General features: G+C 41.3%; 1 protein-coding gene across 4 annotated transcripts; it reads left to right on the top strand.

Annotated features, from left to right (window-relative positions):
• The first annotated feature begins 472 nt into the window (after positions 1 to 472).
• Positions 473 to 17,341, top strand: yrk (Yes-related kinase). 4 transcript variants are annotated; one of them, XM_044334829.1, is made up of 13 exons: positions 473 to 496; positions 7,171 to 7,214; positions 8,151 to 8,391; positions 9,093 to 9,195; positions 10,006 to 10,104; positions 10,334 to 10,437; positions 10,576 to 10,725; positions 11,400 to 11,564; positions 13,053 to 13,232; positions 14,046 to 14,122; positions 14,226 to 14,379; positions 14,551 to 14,682; positions 16,022 to 17,341. In XM_044334829.1, the coding sequence occupies exons 3-13, from the start codon at positions 8,157 to 8,159 to the stop codon at positions 16,228 to 16,230; spliced, it is 1,608 nt and encodes a 535-aa protein (XP_044190764.1). In that variant the 5' UTR covers positions 473 to 496; positions 7,171 to 7,214; positions 8,151 to 8,156; the 3' UTR covers positions 16,231 to 17,341. The 4 variants fall into 4 exon arrangements, with proteins under 4 accessions (XP_044190764.1, XP_044190766.1, XP_044190765.1 ...); XM_044334831.1 differs by lacking the exons at positions 473 to 496; positions 11,400 to 11,564 and adding exons at positions 1,055 to 1,184; positions 12,208 to 12,363; XM_044334827.1 differs by lacking the exon at positions 473 to 496 and adding an exon at positions 1,057 to 1,184.
• Positions 17,342 to 17,367: the final 26 nt, after the last annotated feature.

Genomic DNA, 17,367 nt, shown 5'->3' with positions numbered 1-17,367 from the left:
GTTACTTTGTTATCAAAATTAAAACAAGGTGTTGTGTGCTTCTCTGAACATACTTTATATTTTAGGGTTGTATTGAAGGCTCAGTTTAGTGGATGTCATGATCTGAACACAATTCTTGGGGATCAGCTCCTGCATTTTTGTATTATAACATGAAGCGTTACATAAGAGATTATATATGGACTATATGTATTTTGAGAGATGAGCTTCTTACATGTATATAGTCAAAGAAACTCGAGACAGCTGGACATGAGCCCAAACTTCTGGATGTGTTGCTGCAGGAGTTTTATGGACGCACCACAAGATGGAGACAAAGACTACAGTTCACTTCTAGTCAGTGTGAATAAGAGAAGTATTAACAATCCATGTGTCCTACTTCCACAGCTGAAAGTGCATGAGGTGGCAATTCACTCATGTGATAAGAGAAGTAAAAGTGACATGTCATCACGGAGGACTTAAATTAGACAATTTCTCTCAGTATGTGTCTTATTTCTTCAAGGTAATTCATACGCGGATGTCACACATGTCAGGCGGTCTTCCTGTAGTTCACACCAGGGAGCGAATGTGTCACATCTCACCCTGCACTTGCGCTTCAGTCAGGCAACGATAACTCATCAAGACCGCATCAGCATGCAGGCTACAGCTGCATTGAGACTGTTTGCCACTAAGCTGACGTCAAGAGGCCTATTTTTATGTGCTTTTGTGTAAGCTTCTGTAAGAACATTAACTTTTATGTAGTTGGTTACTTCAACCTACGCTATTCGTGTGACCTGGTGTGTGAAATAATAGCAATTTTAAAAGAAACAAATTTCAAGTTATGTTCTCGTTTCCTAAATTGTTGGGCAGTATTCAGTCCTTGTAAATTACAGGATATTAATTGACGTGGCCACGTTCCTCATAAATAGTCTGTAACAGCACGAAATGAAATGAGACGTAGTCGGGGCGTGTGCATTTAAGATTAACTGATAAATTACCTATTAAATGTAATAAGTCTTCTTTGTGCGCGTGCTCTCTGGGGTGGACTCACTGCGCGCGCGCGCCACTCGTCCATTCGCCAAGGCTTCCGCTCGCGTCTTCTCATTTGCTCAGCCCAGCAGCGCGCCGGTTTTTCTCCGTGCACTCCGCGAGCCACCGGACACCTCTGACACCTCCGGCACTGACAGGGATAACGACGAATTTCGTGCCCGGTACGTCTGCTCTGTTAATAATATACTAACTAAAAATGTAATATTTAAATATTTAAAATGAGTCAAGATTGATGGTTAGTTTGTTGTTTTTGTGGGACAGCTGATGACTTACTCAGCTGATAGAGGGAATCTCTTGAATAATACATGAAATATAGGAAAGTATTTTTCTTACATCGCCTGTTAAATTAACTTCTTTATTCTTCTGTATGTGTGGAGGAAGTAGCCCATAGGTAACGTTTCTGTTGTGAGACTGAAAAAGACGACTGTAGACTGAACAGAGTAGGTAAAGAGACACTGAAAGTACCAAACTGACCAACATGACTATTTTTTTAGCAGCCCACCACCACCTCAATGCCCTCAGCTTTTTTTTCTTCCGGTTTAACAGTGACAACTGTTGATTTCGGTGTGACAATTGGGTAATTTTGGAGTGTACACTGTTTCAGCAGTAAATAAAAGGAAGTTTGGGTCGCTTCTGAGAAGTAGCTTATCAAGTGTGGCCACTAATACTTCCACCTTACTGCTGGAGGGGAGACCACAAATGATGATATTTGGAAATTGAAATGCCACTATTGCAATACAAAAAGAGTAGAAATCACCAGAGAAGCTAGTCATAAGTTGATTTCTTCACGTCAAAGACCCTTTAGTTATTGATTTGGCCTATTAGTTGTATAGTCGTAGTAACAGATGTTTCATCAAAAGGGTCAAAAGGTCAAACAGTAACTTGTAGGATCTGGATCTGTGGGATCTGGGAGGATCTGTGGGTAAAGTTGACTGGATGATGTGGGATCAAGTGAATTTTCTTGTCTGTAAGTGCGCTGCACATTTGTCAAATCTGCGATAGATCAATAAAAACATAAAACTTTTCACTATAGGATTAAAAGTTCATACCTATCAGACTATGTAAAATATTTGCGTCAGAAGCAGCATTTTCCTTTAGTTAATGTGACTTTGATTTATTTGGCAACACGCCTACAGGAAGCCACCTTGAGGAAAAGGCAGGGCTGCATGTATCCTCAACATGTCCATCTGTCTGAGGTGTTTCTGCAGCTCTAACAGGCTCCAGTTGATTTAGGTGGTCACTCCGTCATCATCGTCTATAGGTGGAGGTTACATAATGACATCTCCATCCTCTGTGGTCAGAATTTGTCTCACCACTCATTTCAAGGGATGGGATTCTCGTGTGTCTGTGTTAAGATGGAGTAGTCGTGGAATTTTGAGGGTCGGATGGGGGGGGAAACGCGATTAGGCTGTCCAAGGCCGGACTTCATCACTTCCTGTTTCTTTACGAGGTCAGTTCCTGTCTTTAGCCTCGGGGCTAAGCAGGAAGGAAGGAGGCGTGGTTAGGGTTTTTAGTGTGTGTGTGTGTGTTGGGGGGGTAGTAATGGACCATCACACAGCTTTCCCACCAAGCAGCTGAGGGTTGTGACAGTTGAACGTTCGTCCAAGATGAGCAGCAACCTTAAAAAGCCTGATGTTGGATGGTCAGATGACTCTATCACCTTCTATTTTTTTTAGCTTGACCTCTGCTTCCAGTTGGTCCTTTAACCCCCCTGATGTTTTAGAAAGTGTTTAACTTCAGTAACTCACTTCATGTAAAAGTTGATGTATGAAATCCTAAAAGCCTCCTCAGTCTGTATCTGGAGGACATGACGACATCATGTGGAAACAGGACGTCCTGATGACCGAGCCACCTTACTTTTCCATCCCCCCCCCCCCCCCCCCCTCCCCTCCTCCTCCTTCCCTCCAGTTTCTATCCCTCTCCTTTCTGTGTTATGCGCTCTACGAGTGTGTATGTTATGTGTGTGAGGGTTTGGTGACAGCCTGCTTCCCATTGTCCTATCATCCCTGCCCCACTCACACTCTGCATCCTGTGGGGCTTCCTGCAAAATGTGAGAGTCAGAGTCAGACAGAAAGACAGGCGTGCAAAGGGTGAGAAAAGAAAGGTAAGAGCTGTAGAAACAAGAGATGAGAAGTAAAGAGGAGAGAGGAGATCTGGAGTGAGAAGCACAGAAACTCAACAGATCCGAACAATCGTGCGCATATATGTGTGTGTGTGTGTGTGTTTGTGTTTCAATGTGTTCTCGCGGTGAATTCCCCCGCAGGGAGCGCTTATCTGCAGTCCACTGTGCAGGAAAGGGTGTGTCACTTGGATTCGGGTGTTTGTGAGTGTGACGACGACGAGGGTGATGTTATTGTGATTTTATAAGAGTGCGCAGAATTTAAACTGATGCTTTGTAGGCCAGAATTTATTTGCTTCCTTATATTGTGTACTAATATCCTTCATTTTACTCTTCTGTGATATGTTTTTCTCAGAGAGAGGGTCACTCAAATCTCAAAAGAGCATAAAACCAAACCACACAGATAGTTTTGGTTTAATTTGTCCAGATTTTAACACATTTGTCTCTAAGATTTCTGCTTTCAGCTCAACACAAAGGAGGCCAAGTGAATTTCTTTTATGGTACTTAAACTATTAAAATATTACATTTAAGAATTTCAACAGCAACATGCACTGGCGTCATATGTGATGTATTGTTACAGCTGTTAGAGATTCATTTCACCAACTTAGTTGTGTGGTAAACTTGCGGAAACTTGATGTCTTAAAATGTGTCCACGTCACTCTGGACTTTTTGCAGGCACTATTTCTTCAGTAGACAGTATTTCGAGTGAATACTACCGACAGCAACGTCTGCTGATTACAAAATTCAATTCGCCTCCATTGTATTGTGTTGGTGGATATTTCAAAACCCAAACTATTTGCATAAAAACAAAATAAAAAAAAAAAAATTTAGGCGAACCAACCTTACACAATAACCTCATCTTAAAAACTGGCAGACATGAACACGAATGCTTAGCTAATGTCTAATAAACACAAAGTGTTATTCTATTCTATAAAAGGGGCTTGTTGTTGCAGACAGACTTATCGCAAGCTAACACCACACTTCTGCCCACCAGAGGAAGTCGCGTTTGTTTCACAGAGTATTAAAATTATTTCAGTCAGCAGTGATGGTCAACAGTCAGTCTGTGAAGAGAAGTTCAGTTTTGAAAACAGCAAACAGGAAATACTTTATAAAGTCTTTGTTTTCTGTTAGGATTGTTGCACCACATGCAGGTTTTTCAATTGGAAATATATCAATCAATACAGTTACAAGTGACAGTCAGTGTATAAGCGGCAACACCAGAAGCCCATTCATTTTATCTTTATGTAAGCAAAGATATCACTAGAGGATATAATTTCAAACTTATGACCTTTAAAAGAAGGGGAATTTCTGTTTTAAGTCGTCCTATATTGAGTGCTTTACATTTGTGTGTGTATGCATCTCATTTTCGTTACTTGGTTTCAGCTGGCAAAGAGGAACTCGCAGTTCTTAAATTACTCTGATGTGATAAGTATTCATGTGGTGAAGTAACAAGTTGTATACCAGTAATTCTTTTATTTTTATCTCGCTGTGCATACTTGCTCGGTGCAGCCTTTGTCCAGTGACGTAAATGTTAAAATGTGTTTTTTTAAAAATTTCTTATGTAAACATCTAATTTCCACACAATTATTAAGTGTTATTTATGTAGTATTACAGTTTCTGTGCGCGGAGAGGAAGACAAGCGAGTTAGAGAGAAAAGGTTTGGTCAACAGGAACTCAATGGAGCAATAGTGACTGTACCTGTCTACGTGTGTGTGTGTATGTGTGTGTGTTTCTGACTACATATCCTTGTTATTGCGCCGATCCTGTCTGTGGTCATCTGCCAATCTTGGAATCTCAGAGAGAAAGAAGAGATGAGAGAAAAGGGCAGATGACAGATTAGGTTGAAAGGAAAGAGGCCTTCTTCACACCCTGTCACTTCTCCTTTCTGAGGTTTATCACAGAGAGGAAAGAAAAGCAGCAGATCAGGTGCGGTGGACGGGCGGATAGAGGGAAAATGAAAGGTTATTGTTGGAGGGGTGTTGGCAGGGAGGAGGGAGAACACGAGAGGAGAAAAACAGCAACAGAGAGGAAGAGTCGTGTGTGTTGGACTGTTTGTGGCACTGCAGCTGCTTTGTGCATGTGTTCGTGTGTGTGTGTGTGTGTGTGTGTGTGTGTGTGTGTGTGTGGATGGACTCTGTCCTCAGTTTCCAGGAAAAGGGGGGAGCCATCAGAGGGGTGGACAGGAAACTCTAACAGTGCTCACTTCCTGTAGCTCTCCTGATGGCTGACCTGATAATGAATGAGTGTGTACGTGCGTGCGAGCTTCTGCGCACGTTACATTTTTGCATATTTTGCTCTGGGTGAGCAACAGACTCTCCTGGACGAGGCCCATTATAGCTTATGTTGCTTTAAAGCTTGAGAGGAATTTCGGGGAATTTGTGGTACGAATGGAACAAACTTGACTCTGCTCATTGGGAGCTCTGGGTTGTTTTTTTTTTTTTCATAATGCGAGCGAATTACCTTTGTTTTTTTGTCGCTCGCTGCCATAACCTGTATTGTTCTTCCTGTGTGTGACTTCCCTCACATTCCTCAGTAGGTGGGGTGGCTGCAGGCTGGAGTTTAGTCAGCTTGAAAGGTTGCCAGTTTGAATCCCAGGGCCACTCACTCTAACTACACTCAGTTGTTAGGTACACCAAGCTAAAACTAATGCAGGCCTACAATGAATCCTACCGTCATGAGCTGAAACTGTTTTAGAGAGCCGTTAATTCAACTTCATGGTTATTTCGGAGGCTGTAGTTGGTGGTGATGTTGGCTTGTATTGCATTATGATTAGAGGTGTTTCTAATATTTTGTCTACTCCAGTTTTATCAATGTCAAATATCAAATATTTTGAAACTACAGCCTCCAAAATGACAATAAAGTTGAATCTAATTCCGCATCTCAAGATTATTTTAATTATCCATTAATTTTGAGTAATTGTTTGGTCTATAAGATAAAAATAGTGAAATTTCTCCTCACAGTTTCCTGATCAAATTACTTTTTGTCCGACCAAGTGTCAGTATTTAGTGTACTATCACATAAGACAAAGAAAAGCAGCAAATCCTCACAATTTTGGAGCTGCTGGAGCTTTCAGTTATGCTTGAAAAATGACTTATACAATGAATCAATTAGCAAAATATTTTGCCAATTATTTTTCTGTTGAACGACTCATTGATTAATTGGCTTATCCTTTCAGCTCCAGGTGAATCAACATATCTCAAAAACGGTTTCAACAAAAACTAAAAATTACAACCTTCATGAAGATATGATTTACTGAATAAATTTGTTTTAACTTGGTTCACCTGATAAATTGGCAACTGAGCGTTTAACTGTTACTCTCAAGAGTGCTGTCGAGTACGTCGCCCAGCAGGAGACTTTTTTGTCCTGTATGAAGAAATAAGGTTGCAAAAAAAGGTGATGGATCAACTCGATTAGCTTGATGGATCGCGTGCAGGCGTCTGTGCACACAATTAAAATGTTTTACAGTCTTCTCTGTATGTTATTTCCTCTTGATGTCCTTGGCTCCAGCATTTGCTTTGTCAACACACATTCTATTGAAACAATGCGGTTCGCTCAAAACTGGAAGTCGTACGAGTGTCGATGTGCACATCGACACACTGATCTTTGTCAAACACCTTTCAGTCACTGTCATTTTGTGTCAGTTACCCCTGTGTGATGATGACATGAAAAGGTCTATTTCACCACAAACCTACACACACACACACACACACAGCTGTTGGCCAGAGAGAGACTGAGTACCCTCTTAAAACTCTGCAAAAAAGGGAAGTGGCTAACCTCACATCTCTCTCTCTCTGTCTTTCCTTATCTCGAGCTGTCTCCATTTTTTTTCTCTAACTCTGTCTCCTTGCGTCTCCCTTCACGCGTCTCTTTATTCACGCTTTACTGCTCTTGAGCCTTTCTCTCACATTCTTCACCACCTTTCCCCTCTCTGGTTCTCTGCCACTCATCCTCTCTTGCCCCGCTCTCTCATTCCACCCCTTGTCACTCACCTCTTCTCTCTCTTTCCCCTCTTTTTTTTTTTTTTCTAGTGGCGATGGTGATTGACAGATGATCTGACAGAGGAAGACATCAGGTGAGGAAAAAGTTAACTTCTCCTTCTGCGTTCTCCACCTTCCTGACTTTACCTCTACCAACCCCCCCCAATCACCCCCACCTTTCGCTCTTCTGCCTCTTCCCCCCGTTTCAGGGAAGTTAAGTTCTTTATTTAAAGTTTGTTACTTCTCTCTTCATAGTTCTCTCTATTTTTTTCCACCACAGTGACCTCCTGCATGCTGGTTGATGTCTATTGCTTTCACTTTCTAACAGCTTCTGTTTGAAGTCTCGGGTTTCACTCACGTAGGCAGGAATTAGATTGAACCTCAATTTATTCATGTTGAATCATGTGGTAATCCACAAGATTCAGGTCTGTAATTAATTAAGTAGTTAAGTAATTGCTGTAATTAAAGGGGCACTCCACCGATTTTACACATGAAGCTCAGTTTACCCGTCATGAGGAGTACTACTCTTGTGTGGCACTGGAGGGAGTTTTCAGTAATTTGAAAAAATAACCCTGATCAAGTCAATTGTACGTCTCAAGCTTGGGCTTTTTTAATAGAAACTGTGGGTGTAGAGTTTGAAAGAGGGTTTTAAAATTAGCATTATGGGAAATGTCGGATCTGGTATTTTTGTTTTTGGACTCATTCTAGGGAATCAAAGTCAGGACACCTTGGCCTCTGCTGCTTCAATTTTTTTTTTAAGTCTCTTTTTAGCCCCCCTACTTTATGGATGTGAAAACTAAATTGCTTTAAACAGACTGTTATTCTATTTTTTTTATTTTTATATTCCTTCTTATTTTCATTCCAAACTAACCTTTGTTGTTATCTAAAAACAAACACATTAAAAACAGGCTTTTATGAACTGTGCACACGGCTTGAATCACTATTGTAGCGGCAGAGAGAAGACAAACTTTACATTTATATATTGCAAAAGTTTTGGCGTGTACCTTTTCACAGACACTGTCTCTGTGCAGGTTATTATGGGGTGTGCCTGTTGCAAGCAGAAGAAGTCCGCCAAAGCAGTAGTAACATCACCAGCAGTAGACGTTACAGATCTGTCTCCTAGCAACTTGGATGTAGGGTTGTCTGCAGGCTTGAATCAGGGCCGTTACTGTCCCGACCCCACTCAGACCATTCCAGACTTCAACAAGGGTTTCTCATCCAGCACCATCTTCCCCAACCCCAGCACAAACCAGCGGTCCGGAGGCATAACAAGTAGGACTTTCTCTCTCTTTGTGGGTGTGTGTGTGCTTATATGTGTGTACAAGGGATCCAAATAAAATGGTCTTATTCTATTACTTATATTAATTTTACAATATACCTTAAGTGCAGCTTGAAATGTGTATAACTGTGGTCACTAAAATAAGAAAAAAGGGCAATGTCATTTCAATATATCAGGATATGTATGATATTATCATGATATTACACTTTTTCTGGCTAATTAGACCTCTGGTCAGGTTTAAGTTGGGCAGAACTATGGTGGAGTTACATGAGGTCACCAAACTTCATGAACCATGAAGAACGACAAAAATGTAACTTCCCCCACCCTAACAGATGCAACAAAACTAATTGGAGAATAAGGCAGATGTCAATCAAGCACAGTCTGTGTATGCCCATACAGTCCTCAGTCCAAGTAGGCAAAACAAGTGAAAAAACAACAAAAAAATCCAATATATATGTAGGATTCAAGTCGAATTGAATATATATTTTGGACATGAAGCATTCTTCTTCAGTTGGCCTACTCGAGTCATTGTATTAAAACATTAAAACATTTTAAACCATTTAAAATGGATGATTGTCGAAGATCGGTGATATGAACTGAAGCGTAATACTGAAAACTGATAATTCCTCTTTTTCTCTTCTTTTATGTGCGTGTGTGTGCGTGTGTGTGTGTGTTTTTGCGAACACATATGCAGGTGGTGGAGTCACTCTCTTTATAGCTCTGTATGACTATGACGCTCGCACAGAAGATGACCTCACTTTCCAGAAAGGAGAGAAATTTCAGATCATCAACAATACGTGAGTATAAATAGCTATATTTTAATCCACCTGTTTATAGATGTGTTGCATTTATGTGGAAAACGGTTGATGCTATTTCTTGAGAAAAATGCCTCTGATAGAGCTTTTTATAGTAAATTTTGATACAGAAATGTGACAATATGCACCAAGAATCACAAAATGTATGTATTATCAGTGTTAAATGACTCCCAAAAGGTAATTATTTTTGTATGCATACATTAAACGCCAGAGGCTGCAATTAAATGTCATCCATTAACGCTGTGTGGTCTCATCTGCTGCCTGATGATGTTGACAAGCTTAAACTGTCTGGGCAAAGGGTTTGGACTTACATTTACCCCAACCAAGTTCACACATGTGCTCATCTAGACGAGACATCTTTTATTTTTCAGTTTAGTTTTGTTCAATTCAATTTGAAGAACTTCATTCATCCACCAGCAGCAGAACATACACAAACACACATCTCAACAAAGCACACAAGAAAGAACAAGATAAATAGCCAGAATCCTAAAAATAAGAAAGTATAAAGTGCATAATAACAGAGTACATAGTAACAACTATGAGTGATGAAAATCCACTTATTAAGGAATTTTGTGCTCTTGTAATTTGTTTTCTCCCCAACTTTTTAAAAAATATTGTAAAAGCATTAAACCTTGTATTGTTAAGGGGAGATCGAGTGTTGTGTAACATACTGAACTGCGCGCTGACTGTAACATTACACCACTAACCCCAGATGTTCCAAAACACAGTATATGTGACTCACAGTGTGTCTACAAGCAAATTTTCATCATGCATGTTATTTGTGTTTTGCAGAGAGGGCGACTGGTGGGAGGCTCGGTCTTTGGACACTGGCAACTCAGGTTATATCCCCTCCAACTACGTAGCTCCTGTTGACTCCATACAAGCTGAGGAGTGAGTGCACAAACACACACACAAACACACACACACACACACACATCAGAGAAAGCTATGTTACAACACCAGCACTCATGTTAGAGTTTGTATGCTTTTTTTAAAAGACATTTGGTCCATTTTTTTACACTGAAAGAGTTTATCAATGATTGACACGTAGTCTCAGGGCAGAGGTCGCATTATACGTGCTGTTGCTGTGGTGACCCGGGTGTTGTTGTCATGGTGACAGGTGGTATTTTGGGAAGATGGGGAGGAAGGATGCGGAGAGACAGCTGCTTGGCCATGGCAACCAGAGGGGAACTTTCCTCATACGAGAGAGCGAGACCACCAAAGGTGAAGAGACCACACACACGCGTACATGCACACACACTTAGTAGAGGCTTACTGCTCAAAACGCACTTTCTTTTTAACTTTTGCCTCTCCCCCACTCTATGACTGTTCCTCCACTCCTGCCCTCCCTTCTTTTTACAGGTGCTTACTCTCTGTCTATCCGTGACTGGGACGACACCAAGGGAGAGCACGTCAAGCATTATAAGATCCGCAAACTGGACAATGGCGGCTACTACATCACCACGAGATCACAGTTTGACACCGTGCAGCAGCTGGTGGAGCACTACACAGGTAAAACGTGTAAACATACGCGCAAGGACATGGATTCGTCCTCTCTTTTCTTCTTCTACAGAGTAAAGAAATTGTTTGAAGTTGTGTTTCATTTTGCAGTTTCAAAGTTTGAGCTTCTTCTTAAATTTATTTTGATTTATTGTTGTTCTCTGCTCAACTGCAAGAGAGAATTTAAGTCTCATTCTGTCTCCTCTTAATTTATACTTTGACTTTTAGTGTCTTGTCAAGCTTTGCTCAGAGTTTGTCAAACAAACAGGGTTCACACCCTCCACTTCCTCTGCTCTCTCTCAGTGTTAATCTGCCCTCTAGTGGCTTGTGCTGCACATACTGCAGAGCAACCACTCTGCAGTATGTGCACTTCAGATGTCATTAAAAGCAACCTAAGAGATTTTGACACATTTGATTGACAAGACTTTTTTGCCACCACATATCAGTGCTTTTTTTGTATCTGTATGTGATACTGCTTCTCAGAATGTGTGTTTTAAAGTGTGTTTTGCTGAATTTTCGTTGTGTCTTTGTGCTTCAGTTTTTGGTTTATTTGTCAGTTGCAAAATGAGCAACCTGCCTTGTTTTTTCTTAATCTCTGCATTTGCTGCCTTTTCTCTGTTTTCTCTTTCTCTTGTTTCCTTCCTTTTTTCCTTTGCCTGCTTGTTTGTCTCTCCTCTCTCTCTCAGAGAGAGCAGCGGGACTGTGCTGCCGTTTGATTGGCAGCTGTAAGCGGGGCATGCCTAAGCTGGCTGATTTATCGGTGAAGACCAAGGATATGTGGGAGATTCCTCGTGAATCCCTCCAGCTGATTAAGAAACTGGGCAACGGCCAGTTTGGAGAAGTCTGGATGGGTAGGACTGTTGGGACTGTGTTGCAGGGGGGGAAGGTGACAGCGGGAGCAAACCTGGATAAAAAAAGGATTAAAACAGGAGAAGGTACATTCTGTATAGTATATCTGAGTCCAGGCTGTGTTCAGTTGACAAGAACATCAGTAAGGATTTCTGGTGTAAAGACACCTGCGTGCTCACATACAGATACACTATAAATCTCTGTTTATCTGTTTGTGTTGTTCAGAGTGTCTGCCTTTAGCTGCAACGAAAATACCTGTGGATTGGACCACATAAACTTGGCCAACACACACGTAGTTGTTAGCTGTAGTCTGGACCAGTTTTTAAAATATGTGTGTTGAATAAATAATGCAGCCGTGAAACAAATCCTTAAAAAAAAATCCTTGTATGTGATAAAAATTACACAGAGGTTGTGTTTTACATCCAGGTGTGCAGAGCTGTGCCCTTCCTCCCCTGTTCTTGCATGTGCATGTTTCATCATCTCACCTCATCTCTTTGTCACCCCCCCAACCCATCTTTCTTCCATCTTTCCACCCATCACTACACTTTTTTTCTCCCATACTCCATCACCCACTCCTCCCTCTTCATTTCTCTTTCCCACATCTCCACCCTCCTTTGCTCCTCCCTCCCTCCCCCCGCCTAACAGGCACTAATGACGGGCTGTGTTATTACCTGACCATGCCCTGCCCCAACTCCACCCCGCTCACCATGGGCCTTGGGCGGGACGCCTGGGAGGTGTCCAGGGAAACGCTGTCCATGCAAAGGAAGCTGGGGCAGGGCTGCTTCGGGGACGTGTGGATGGGTGAGACTGACACCTCCGACCTGTGACACCCTCTGCGGGCTTAGAGGGAAAACTGTCTGTCCAGCATCGTCCTCTGCAGTGTCCGTTACTGTCCTGTGGCAAAGACTGTTAATAGTACTCTGGCTGTGGCTGACTATCCTTATCTATGTCAGGTTATGTTAGGATGTGCATATTTAGAATTACACCTAATGCCAATTTATTGCCAAAGTTGTCGTACAATTTCCCTGACTAAATCCCAGTGTGAGTTTCTGAGTCGTACAGAGTTTCTCCCTGAAGCCAGCTGAGCTCTGTGCCTATCCATGTAACTCAGGTGCTGCTGGTGTTGATGTAAGACCAGTAAACCTCCCTCCCTCCCTCTCGTCTAACATCACCCTGTCTCATGTCATGCATGCTCTCCAAAGTAACAATCATTTGCATGCATCAGGATTTTTACCGTGTGTATGTGTGTGCGTGTGCTCATTACAGTCCTCTGCCTGTGCCTGGACATGCATAGTGCCTTGTTTTTCTGTTTTTTATATTTATAGTATATGTGTCTGTGTGGGTGTTTGTGTCCATGTTGTATGTACTGTGTATAAAGACATTCCCTTGTTAGTGTGCCAGAAAAATAGGTGTGTATGCTTGCACAGTATGTATATGTCTGTGTCCATGTAATATGTGTGTGTATTAACTTGCCCTTGTCTGTATGCCAGGCATGTGGAACGGCACCACCAAGGTAGCAGTGAAGACTCTGAAGCCGGGAACCATGTCCCCTGAGGCCTTCCTGGAGGAGGCTCAGATCATGAAGAGACTCCGCCACGACAAGCTGGTGCAGCTTTACGCTGTTGTGTCTGAGGAGCCCATCTACATTATCACTGAGTTCATGAGCCAAGGTATCAGGCTGTGTAAACTGTCACGCCTGTGACATACTGTAGGTGCAGTGTGAATGGCTGCTGTTAGATAGAGACCTTAATGACTCTGAAAAGAGAGCTCCTCTGAAATTGGACCTAGAGAGTGTGTCTTTTTTTTAAATGAGAAGTGTAGTTTGATGAAACTATAAATCATTGAGAGAGAGCACATCTCCACCAAGGCAGCGCTGTCCTCCTGATTTGATATTTTAATAACAGAATATATTTGAGAAATCCTTTAAATACATCCTGGATCCGGACCTGTACCAAGAAATAATCACTTGTTCGTTGCCCCCGTGGCGTAACTTTTCCACCAATTTAAAAACTGTCAGCAAATTTGAGATATCCTGCTCAGCATGAAAAAGATAAACAAACACTAATGAACATATTAACTTTTTGGCAGAGATAATAATTATTAATTTTGAAAAATTTGAAAAAAGGCAAAAGAAATTTGGCAGAAGAGTGGTGGTGTGACCAGAGAGACTTTTCTTAAATTGGAAGACCAGAGTTAAGACATGGGGCCTCCCTGTGGAGGTGGCCGGAAGCAGGCAAAATATTAATTCAATATTCAAATGATACAAAAGTTGGAATTAAGATGTGTCCATGCAAAAGGAATTACAATTATTTACTTAACTGTGTCACTCTTTATGAATTTAGAAGCATCTATAGCCTAGCAGGTGTTTAACTGAATACATACTGTATTTTGTTCATGCCATGATACACATAGTGTGATATGTGGCAACAGGTATGTGTTAACTACTGGAAATGTAAGAGATCTGTCATCGATTTCTTTTTCAGGAAGTTTGCTGGACTTCTTAAAAGATGGGGAGGGGCAGGGTCTGAAACTGCCTCAGCTGGTAGACATGGCTGCACAGGTCAGTTTAACACACACACACAAACACACAGATAGAGACACAAATTGACAGACTAGAAGACAACACATACTTGCACTCCCTTCAGCTCTTTTTGTGTTTATAGATTGCAGCTGGAATGGCATACATCGAGAGGATGAACTACATCCATCGTGACCTGCGAGCAGCCAACATCCTTGTTGGAGACAATCTGGTGTGCAAGATCGCTGACTTCGGCCTGGCTAGGCTCATTGAGGACAACGAGTACACAGCCAGACAAGGTAACGGGATGTGATAGTAACTTGTGTGTGTGTGTATGAGAGACACGGACAGAGAGCCACTTGCTTGTACACTGAGATGATTGTCTGTCTCTGCCTCCATGCCTATATTTTTATACATAACCTGTCCTAATTATATGATTATGCATCTTCACTGTGTTGCCATGGTTTCAGGGGCGAAGTTCCCCATCAAGTGGACGGCTCCAGAAGCTGCACTATATGGACGCTTTACCATCAAGTCAGATGTCTGGAGCTTTGGCATCCTGCTAACTGAGCTCATCACTAAGGGACGTGTGCCGTACCCAGGTACCGGATGATTCATGCCTGTTCAAAATGTCTTTATCTAGTTGCAGCTGGTTTATTATCTTTGGCAGTAACATTTCTCCAGGATTAGGTATTTTATTTTCTAGCTACATCAAAACATGTTGCAGATGACAACAGAGAGTCAGAGAGTTTACTTACTTTCTCACACAGAAAAACAGCATCATAGCGCTGTTGGTCACTGAGCAGCTCCACTGGAGACTTTATAGCAGCAGTGCTTCAAAGTAGATGGAGAAGGAGGGAAGAATAGTTCTTAGTCTTTGTCTTAAGCACATGCCACCCTGCTGTGCAAATTAGCACACAGATCATGCCGTTTCCCCGCCCAAACATTCCTGGTTTTACTGTAGTTTCAAGAGTTAATTGATGCTGCAGTAAATCACAATACTTTCATTTTAATATACTGTAACATTAATACACTGACATCGATCATTGCTGATTGAACAACATATGGATTAATAAATAGTATTTTTTTATGTCGGGTTTTCTGAAGAGATTTGAGGTGCAAGTTGTATCATTCCTTCATTTTAAGACTTTTTAAATGTGGAACTGTTGCCTGTTCATAATGTTATAATATAATTTTATTCATTTAAAGGAGATCTTTAATTACTGAGGTTAATGAGCTCTTTTACAGGACTGTTCTGGTCAAGATAGCAGCGCCTCACACAACATAAAACAGTTCACAGAGTTTACAAAACACATAAGATCAGAAGCATAATAAAAATTGTTAGAATAACCACAATAACTATGTCATGATAAGGAATATAAAAACAGATGTGTAGTAGATTAAAACTCTTAAAAATAAGCACATAAAATAAACACCTAAATCCTAAAACAGATGTTGTGGCATGTTGCCAGTTTACGGGTGTTTAATAGTTGAATGATGTTGCGTCATCATGTGGCTCTGTGTGCTGATGAGCCTTCACTCTTTACACTTTATTACACATGTTCATTATGTTCTAAACCCTAAAGCAGTTCATAATGTTATTTAAAGATGATTCCTATTTTTGAAATTATTCTGCCAAGGTTGGAAGTTTGTTTTCTCCTCCAGTTGCAGCCATATTGTGACATGTGCTTAGATGTTTTTGAATGATTTTCTTGCAGTATTTAAAGTATGTTTATAGTGGTAATATGTCATCTTGGCATCATTGTGAGTTACTGTGTCACTCCCACCACTACTGTTTTGATGATTTCTGGGAGTTTTATCATTTTTAAATCCTTTCTCGTTTTATATTCTCTCCATATCCATCATATGTGTTGCTTTTTAATCCAACCCTCTTTCTCTGATCCACCCTCAACCTCTCCCCTCCCTTCTCCATCCCTTTAGGCATGAATAACCGTGAGGTGTTGGAGCAGGTGGAGAGGGGCTACCGAATGCCCTGTGCCCCGGGCTGCCCCGCCTCACTCCATGAACTGATGGTGCAGTGCTGGAGGCGGGAGGCCGATGAGAGGCACACTTTCGAGTACCTGCAGTCCTTCCTGGAGGATTACTTCACTGCCACAGAGCCGCAGTACCAGCCTGGAGAAAACCTGTGACCGCACGCACACACACACCGGAGAGATGTGAAGTGATAACCGGACAAACGGAGAAAGACAGAGACATAGAAACATACGCACGAACACACTGAATGGCGTGTCGTAGTACATATACATGCCTTTCAGTGTGACACACACTCATGCACACAAATATTAAGAAACATATGATTGCCTTGTTTAATTGTTTAAAGACAGGTTCCTCCTTTTGGTCATGATCACTGCAGCCCATCTGGGACAGATCAGTCAACCATGTTGAGGAGCAGAGTCGGAGCTCTGCTGCTCAGGCCTTGCAGTAATGTTGCTTTACTCTGTAACCATGACAACAAGGAACTGAAAGAAGATGTAGATGGTAGTGTTGGGGTGTGGGGAGTCGAGTTGGTACATGATCTATTCAGCTGCCATATATGTTCAGGTCCTTTGATTCCTTTTTCTGAGAAGAACGCTTTAGTAAGAGATAAATATGTTAAATATGAAAGGCTCGCAGGCGCAACAGGTTGTCAGACAACAGTTGGAAAATGTCAAAATGAACCTCATGAACCTGTGTAGTGTCTGAATAGATCATGTTCAGACACTCCACAAATATCTATGTAAGATTGAAGAAGATGGCTGCTCCTACATTACCTGAACAGATGTCTAGTTTTCAACCTTTTCAGGGTTTTTTAATAAAAAAAAGGCTGTTGAACTGATCCAAAATCTGTGTCCAAACCACCAACATGTGCCTAATTTAGTGAAATTAAGGGCTGTTTTAGATTTAAGTACCTTCATTTTCTGTGTTAGTCGGTTAGAGAGATGGTGAGGAATTGTCTTTGTTTGTCTGATAAATTGTATGACAATTTTGAATGAACTCTCTCTTTTGTTGTTTTAATTTAACTCTGATATATCTGCATCACAAAGACTCGTGTATCTAGTTAACAGTTTTAGTTAAACAGTTTAACAGTTTTCATCCATTGGGAGGGGCAGGGTGAAATGTTACACATAAAGGAGGAAAATCAGTGTGGACTCTGGAAAGATAGTGTTTTTATTGTATTTTCTTGACAAGAATGTAACCTTTATGTTGAGATTCCCCTGTCATGTTATTGTAATAAAGATCAGATATCTTTGGTTAAGACAAGTCTCTTGATCCATGTGTATTTGAAC

The sequence above is a fragment of the Thunnus albacares genome, chromosome 19 (genome assembly GCF_914725855.1).
Source record: "Thunnus albacares chromosome 19, fThuAlb1.1, whole genome shotgun sequence".
NCBI classification, from domain to species: domain Eukaryota; kingdom Metazoa; phylum Chordata; class Actinopteri; order Scombriformes; family Scombridae; genus Thunnus; species Thunnus albacares.
The sequence above is the reverse complement of the archived record's forward strand: the minus strand, read 5'-3'. Positions and strand labels throughout refer to the sequence as shown.

What these genes read in the sequence shown, in the direction of transcription:
- yrk (XM_044334829.1), top strand. Translation starts at nt 8,157, where the DNA reads ATGGGGTGTGCCTGTTGCAAGCAGAAGAAGTCCGCCAAAGCAGTAGTA. An exon ending in GACTCCATACAAGCTGAGGA is followed by an intron (nt 10,105 to 10,333) that starts GTGAGTGCACAA and finishes TCATGGTGACAG; the next exon opens with GTGGTATTTTGGGAAGATGG. An exon ending in GCTGGTGGAGCACTACACAG is followed by an intron (nt 10,726 to 11,399) that starts GTAAAACGTGTA and finishes TCTCTCTCTCAG; the next exon opens with AGAGAGCAGCGGGACTGTGC.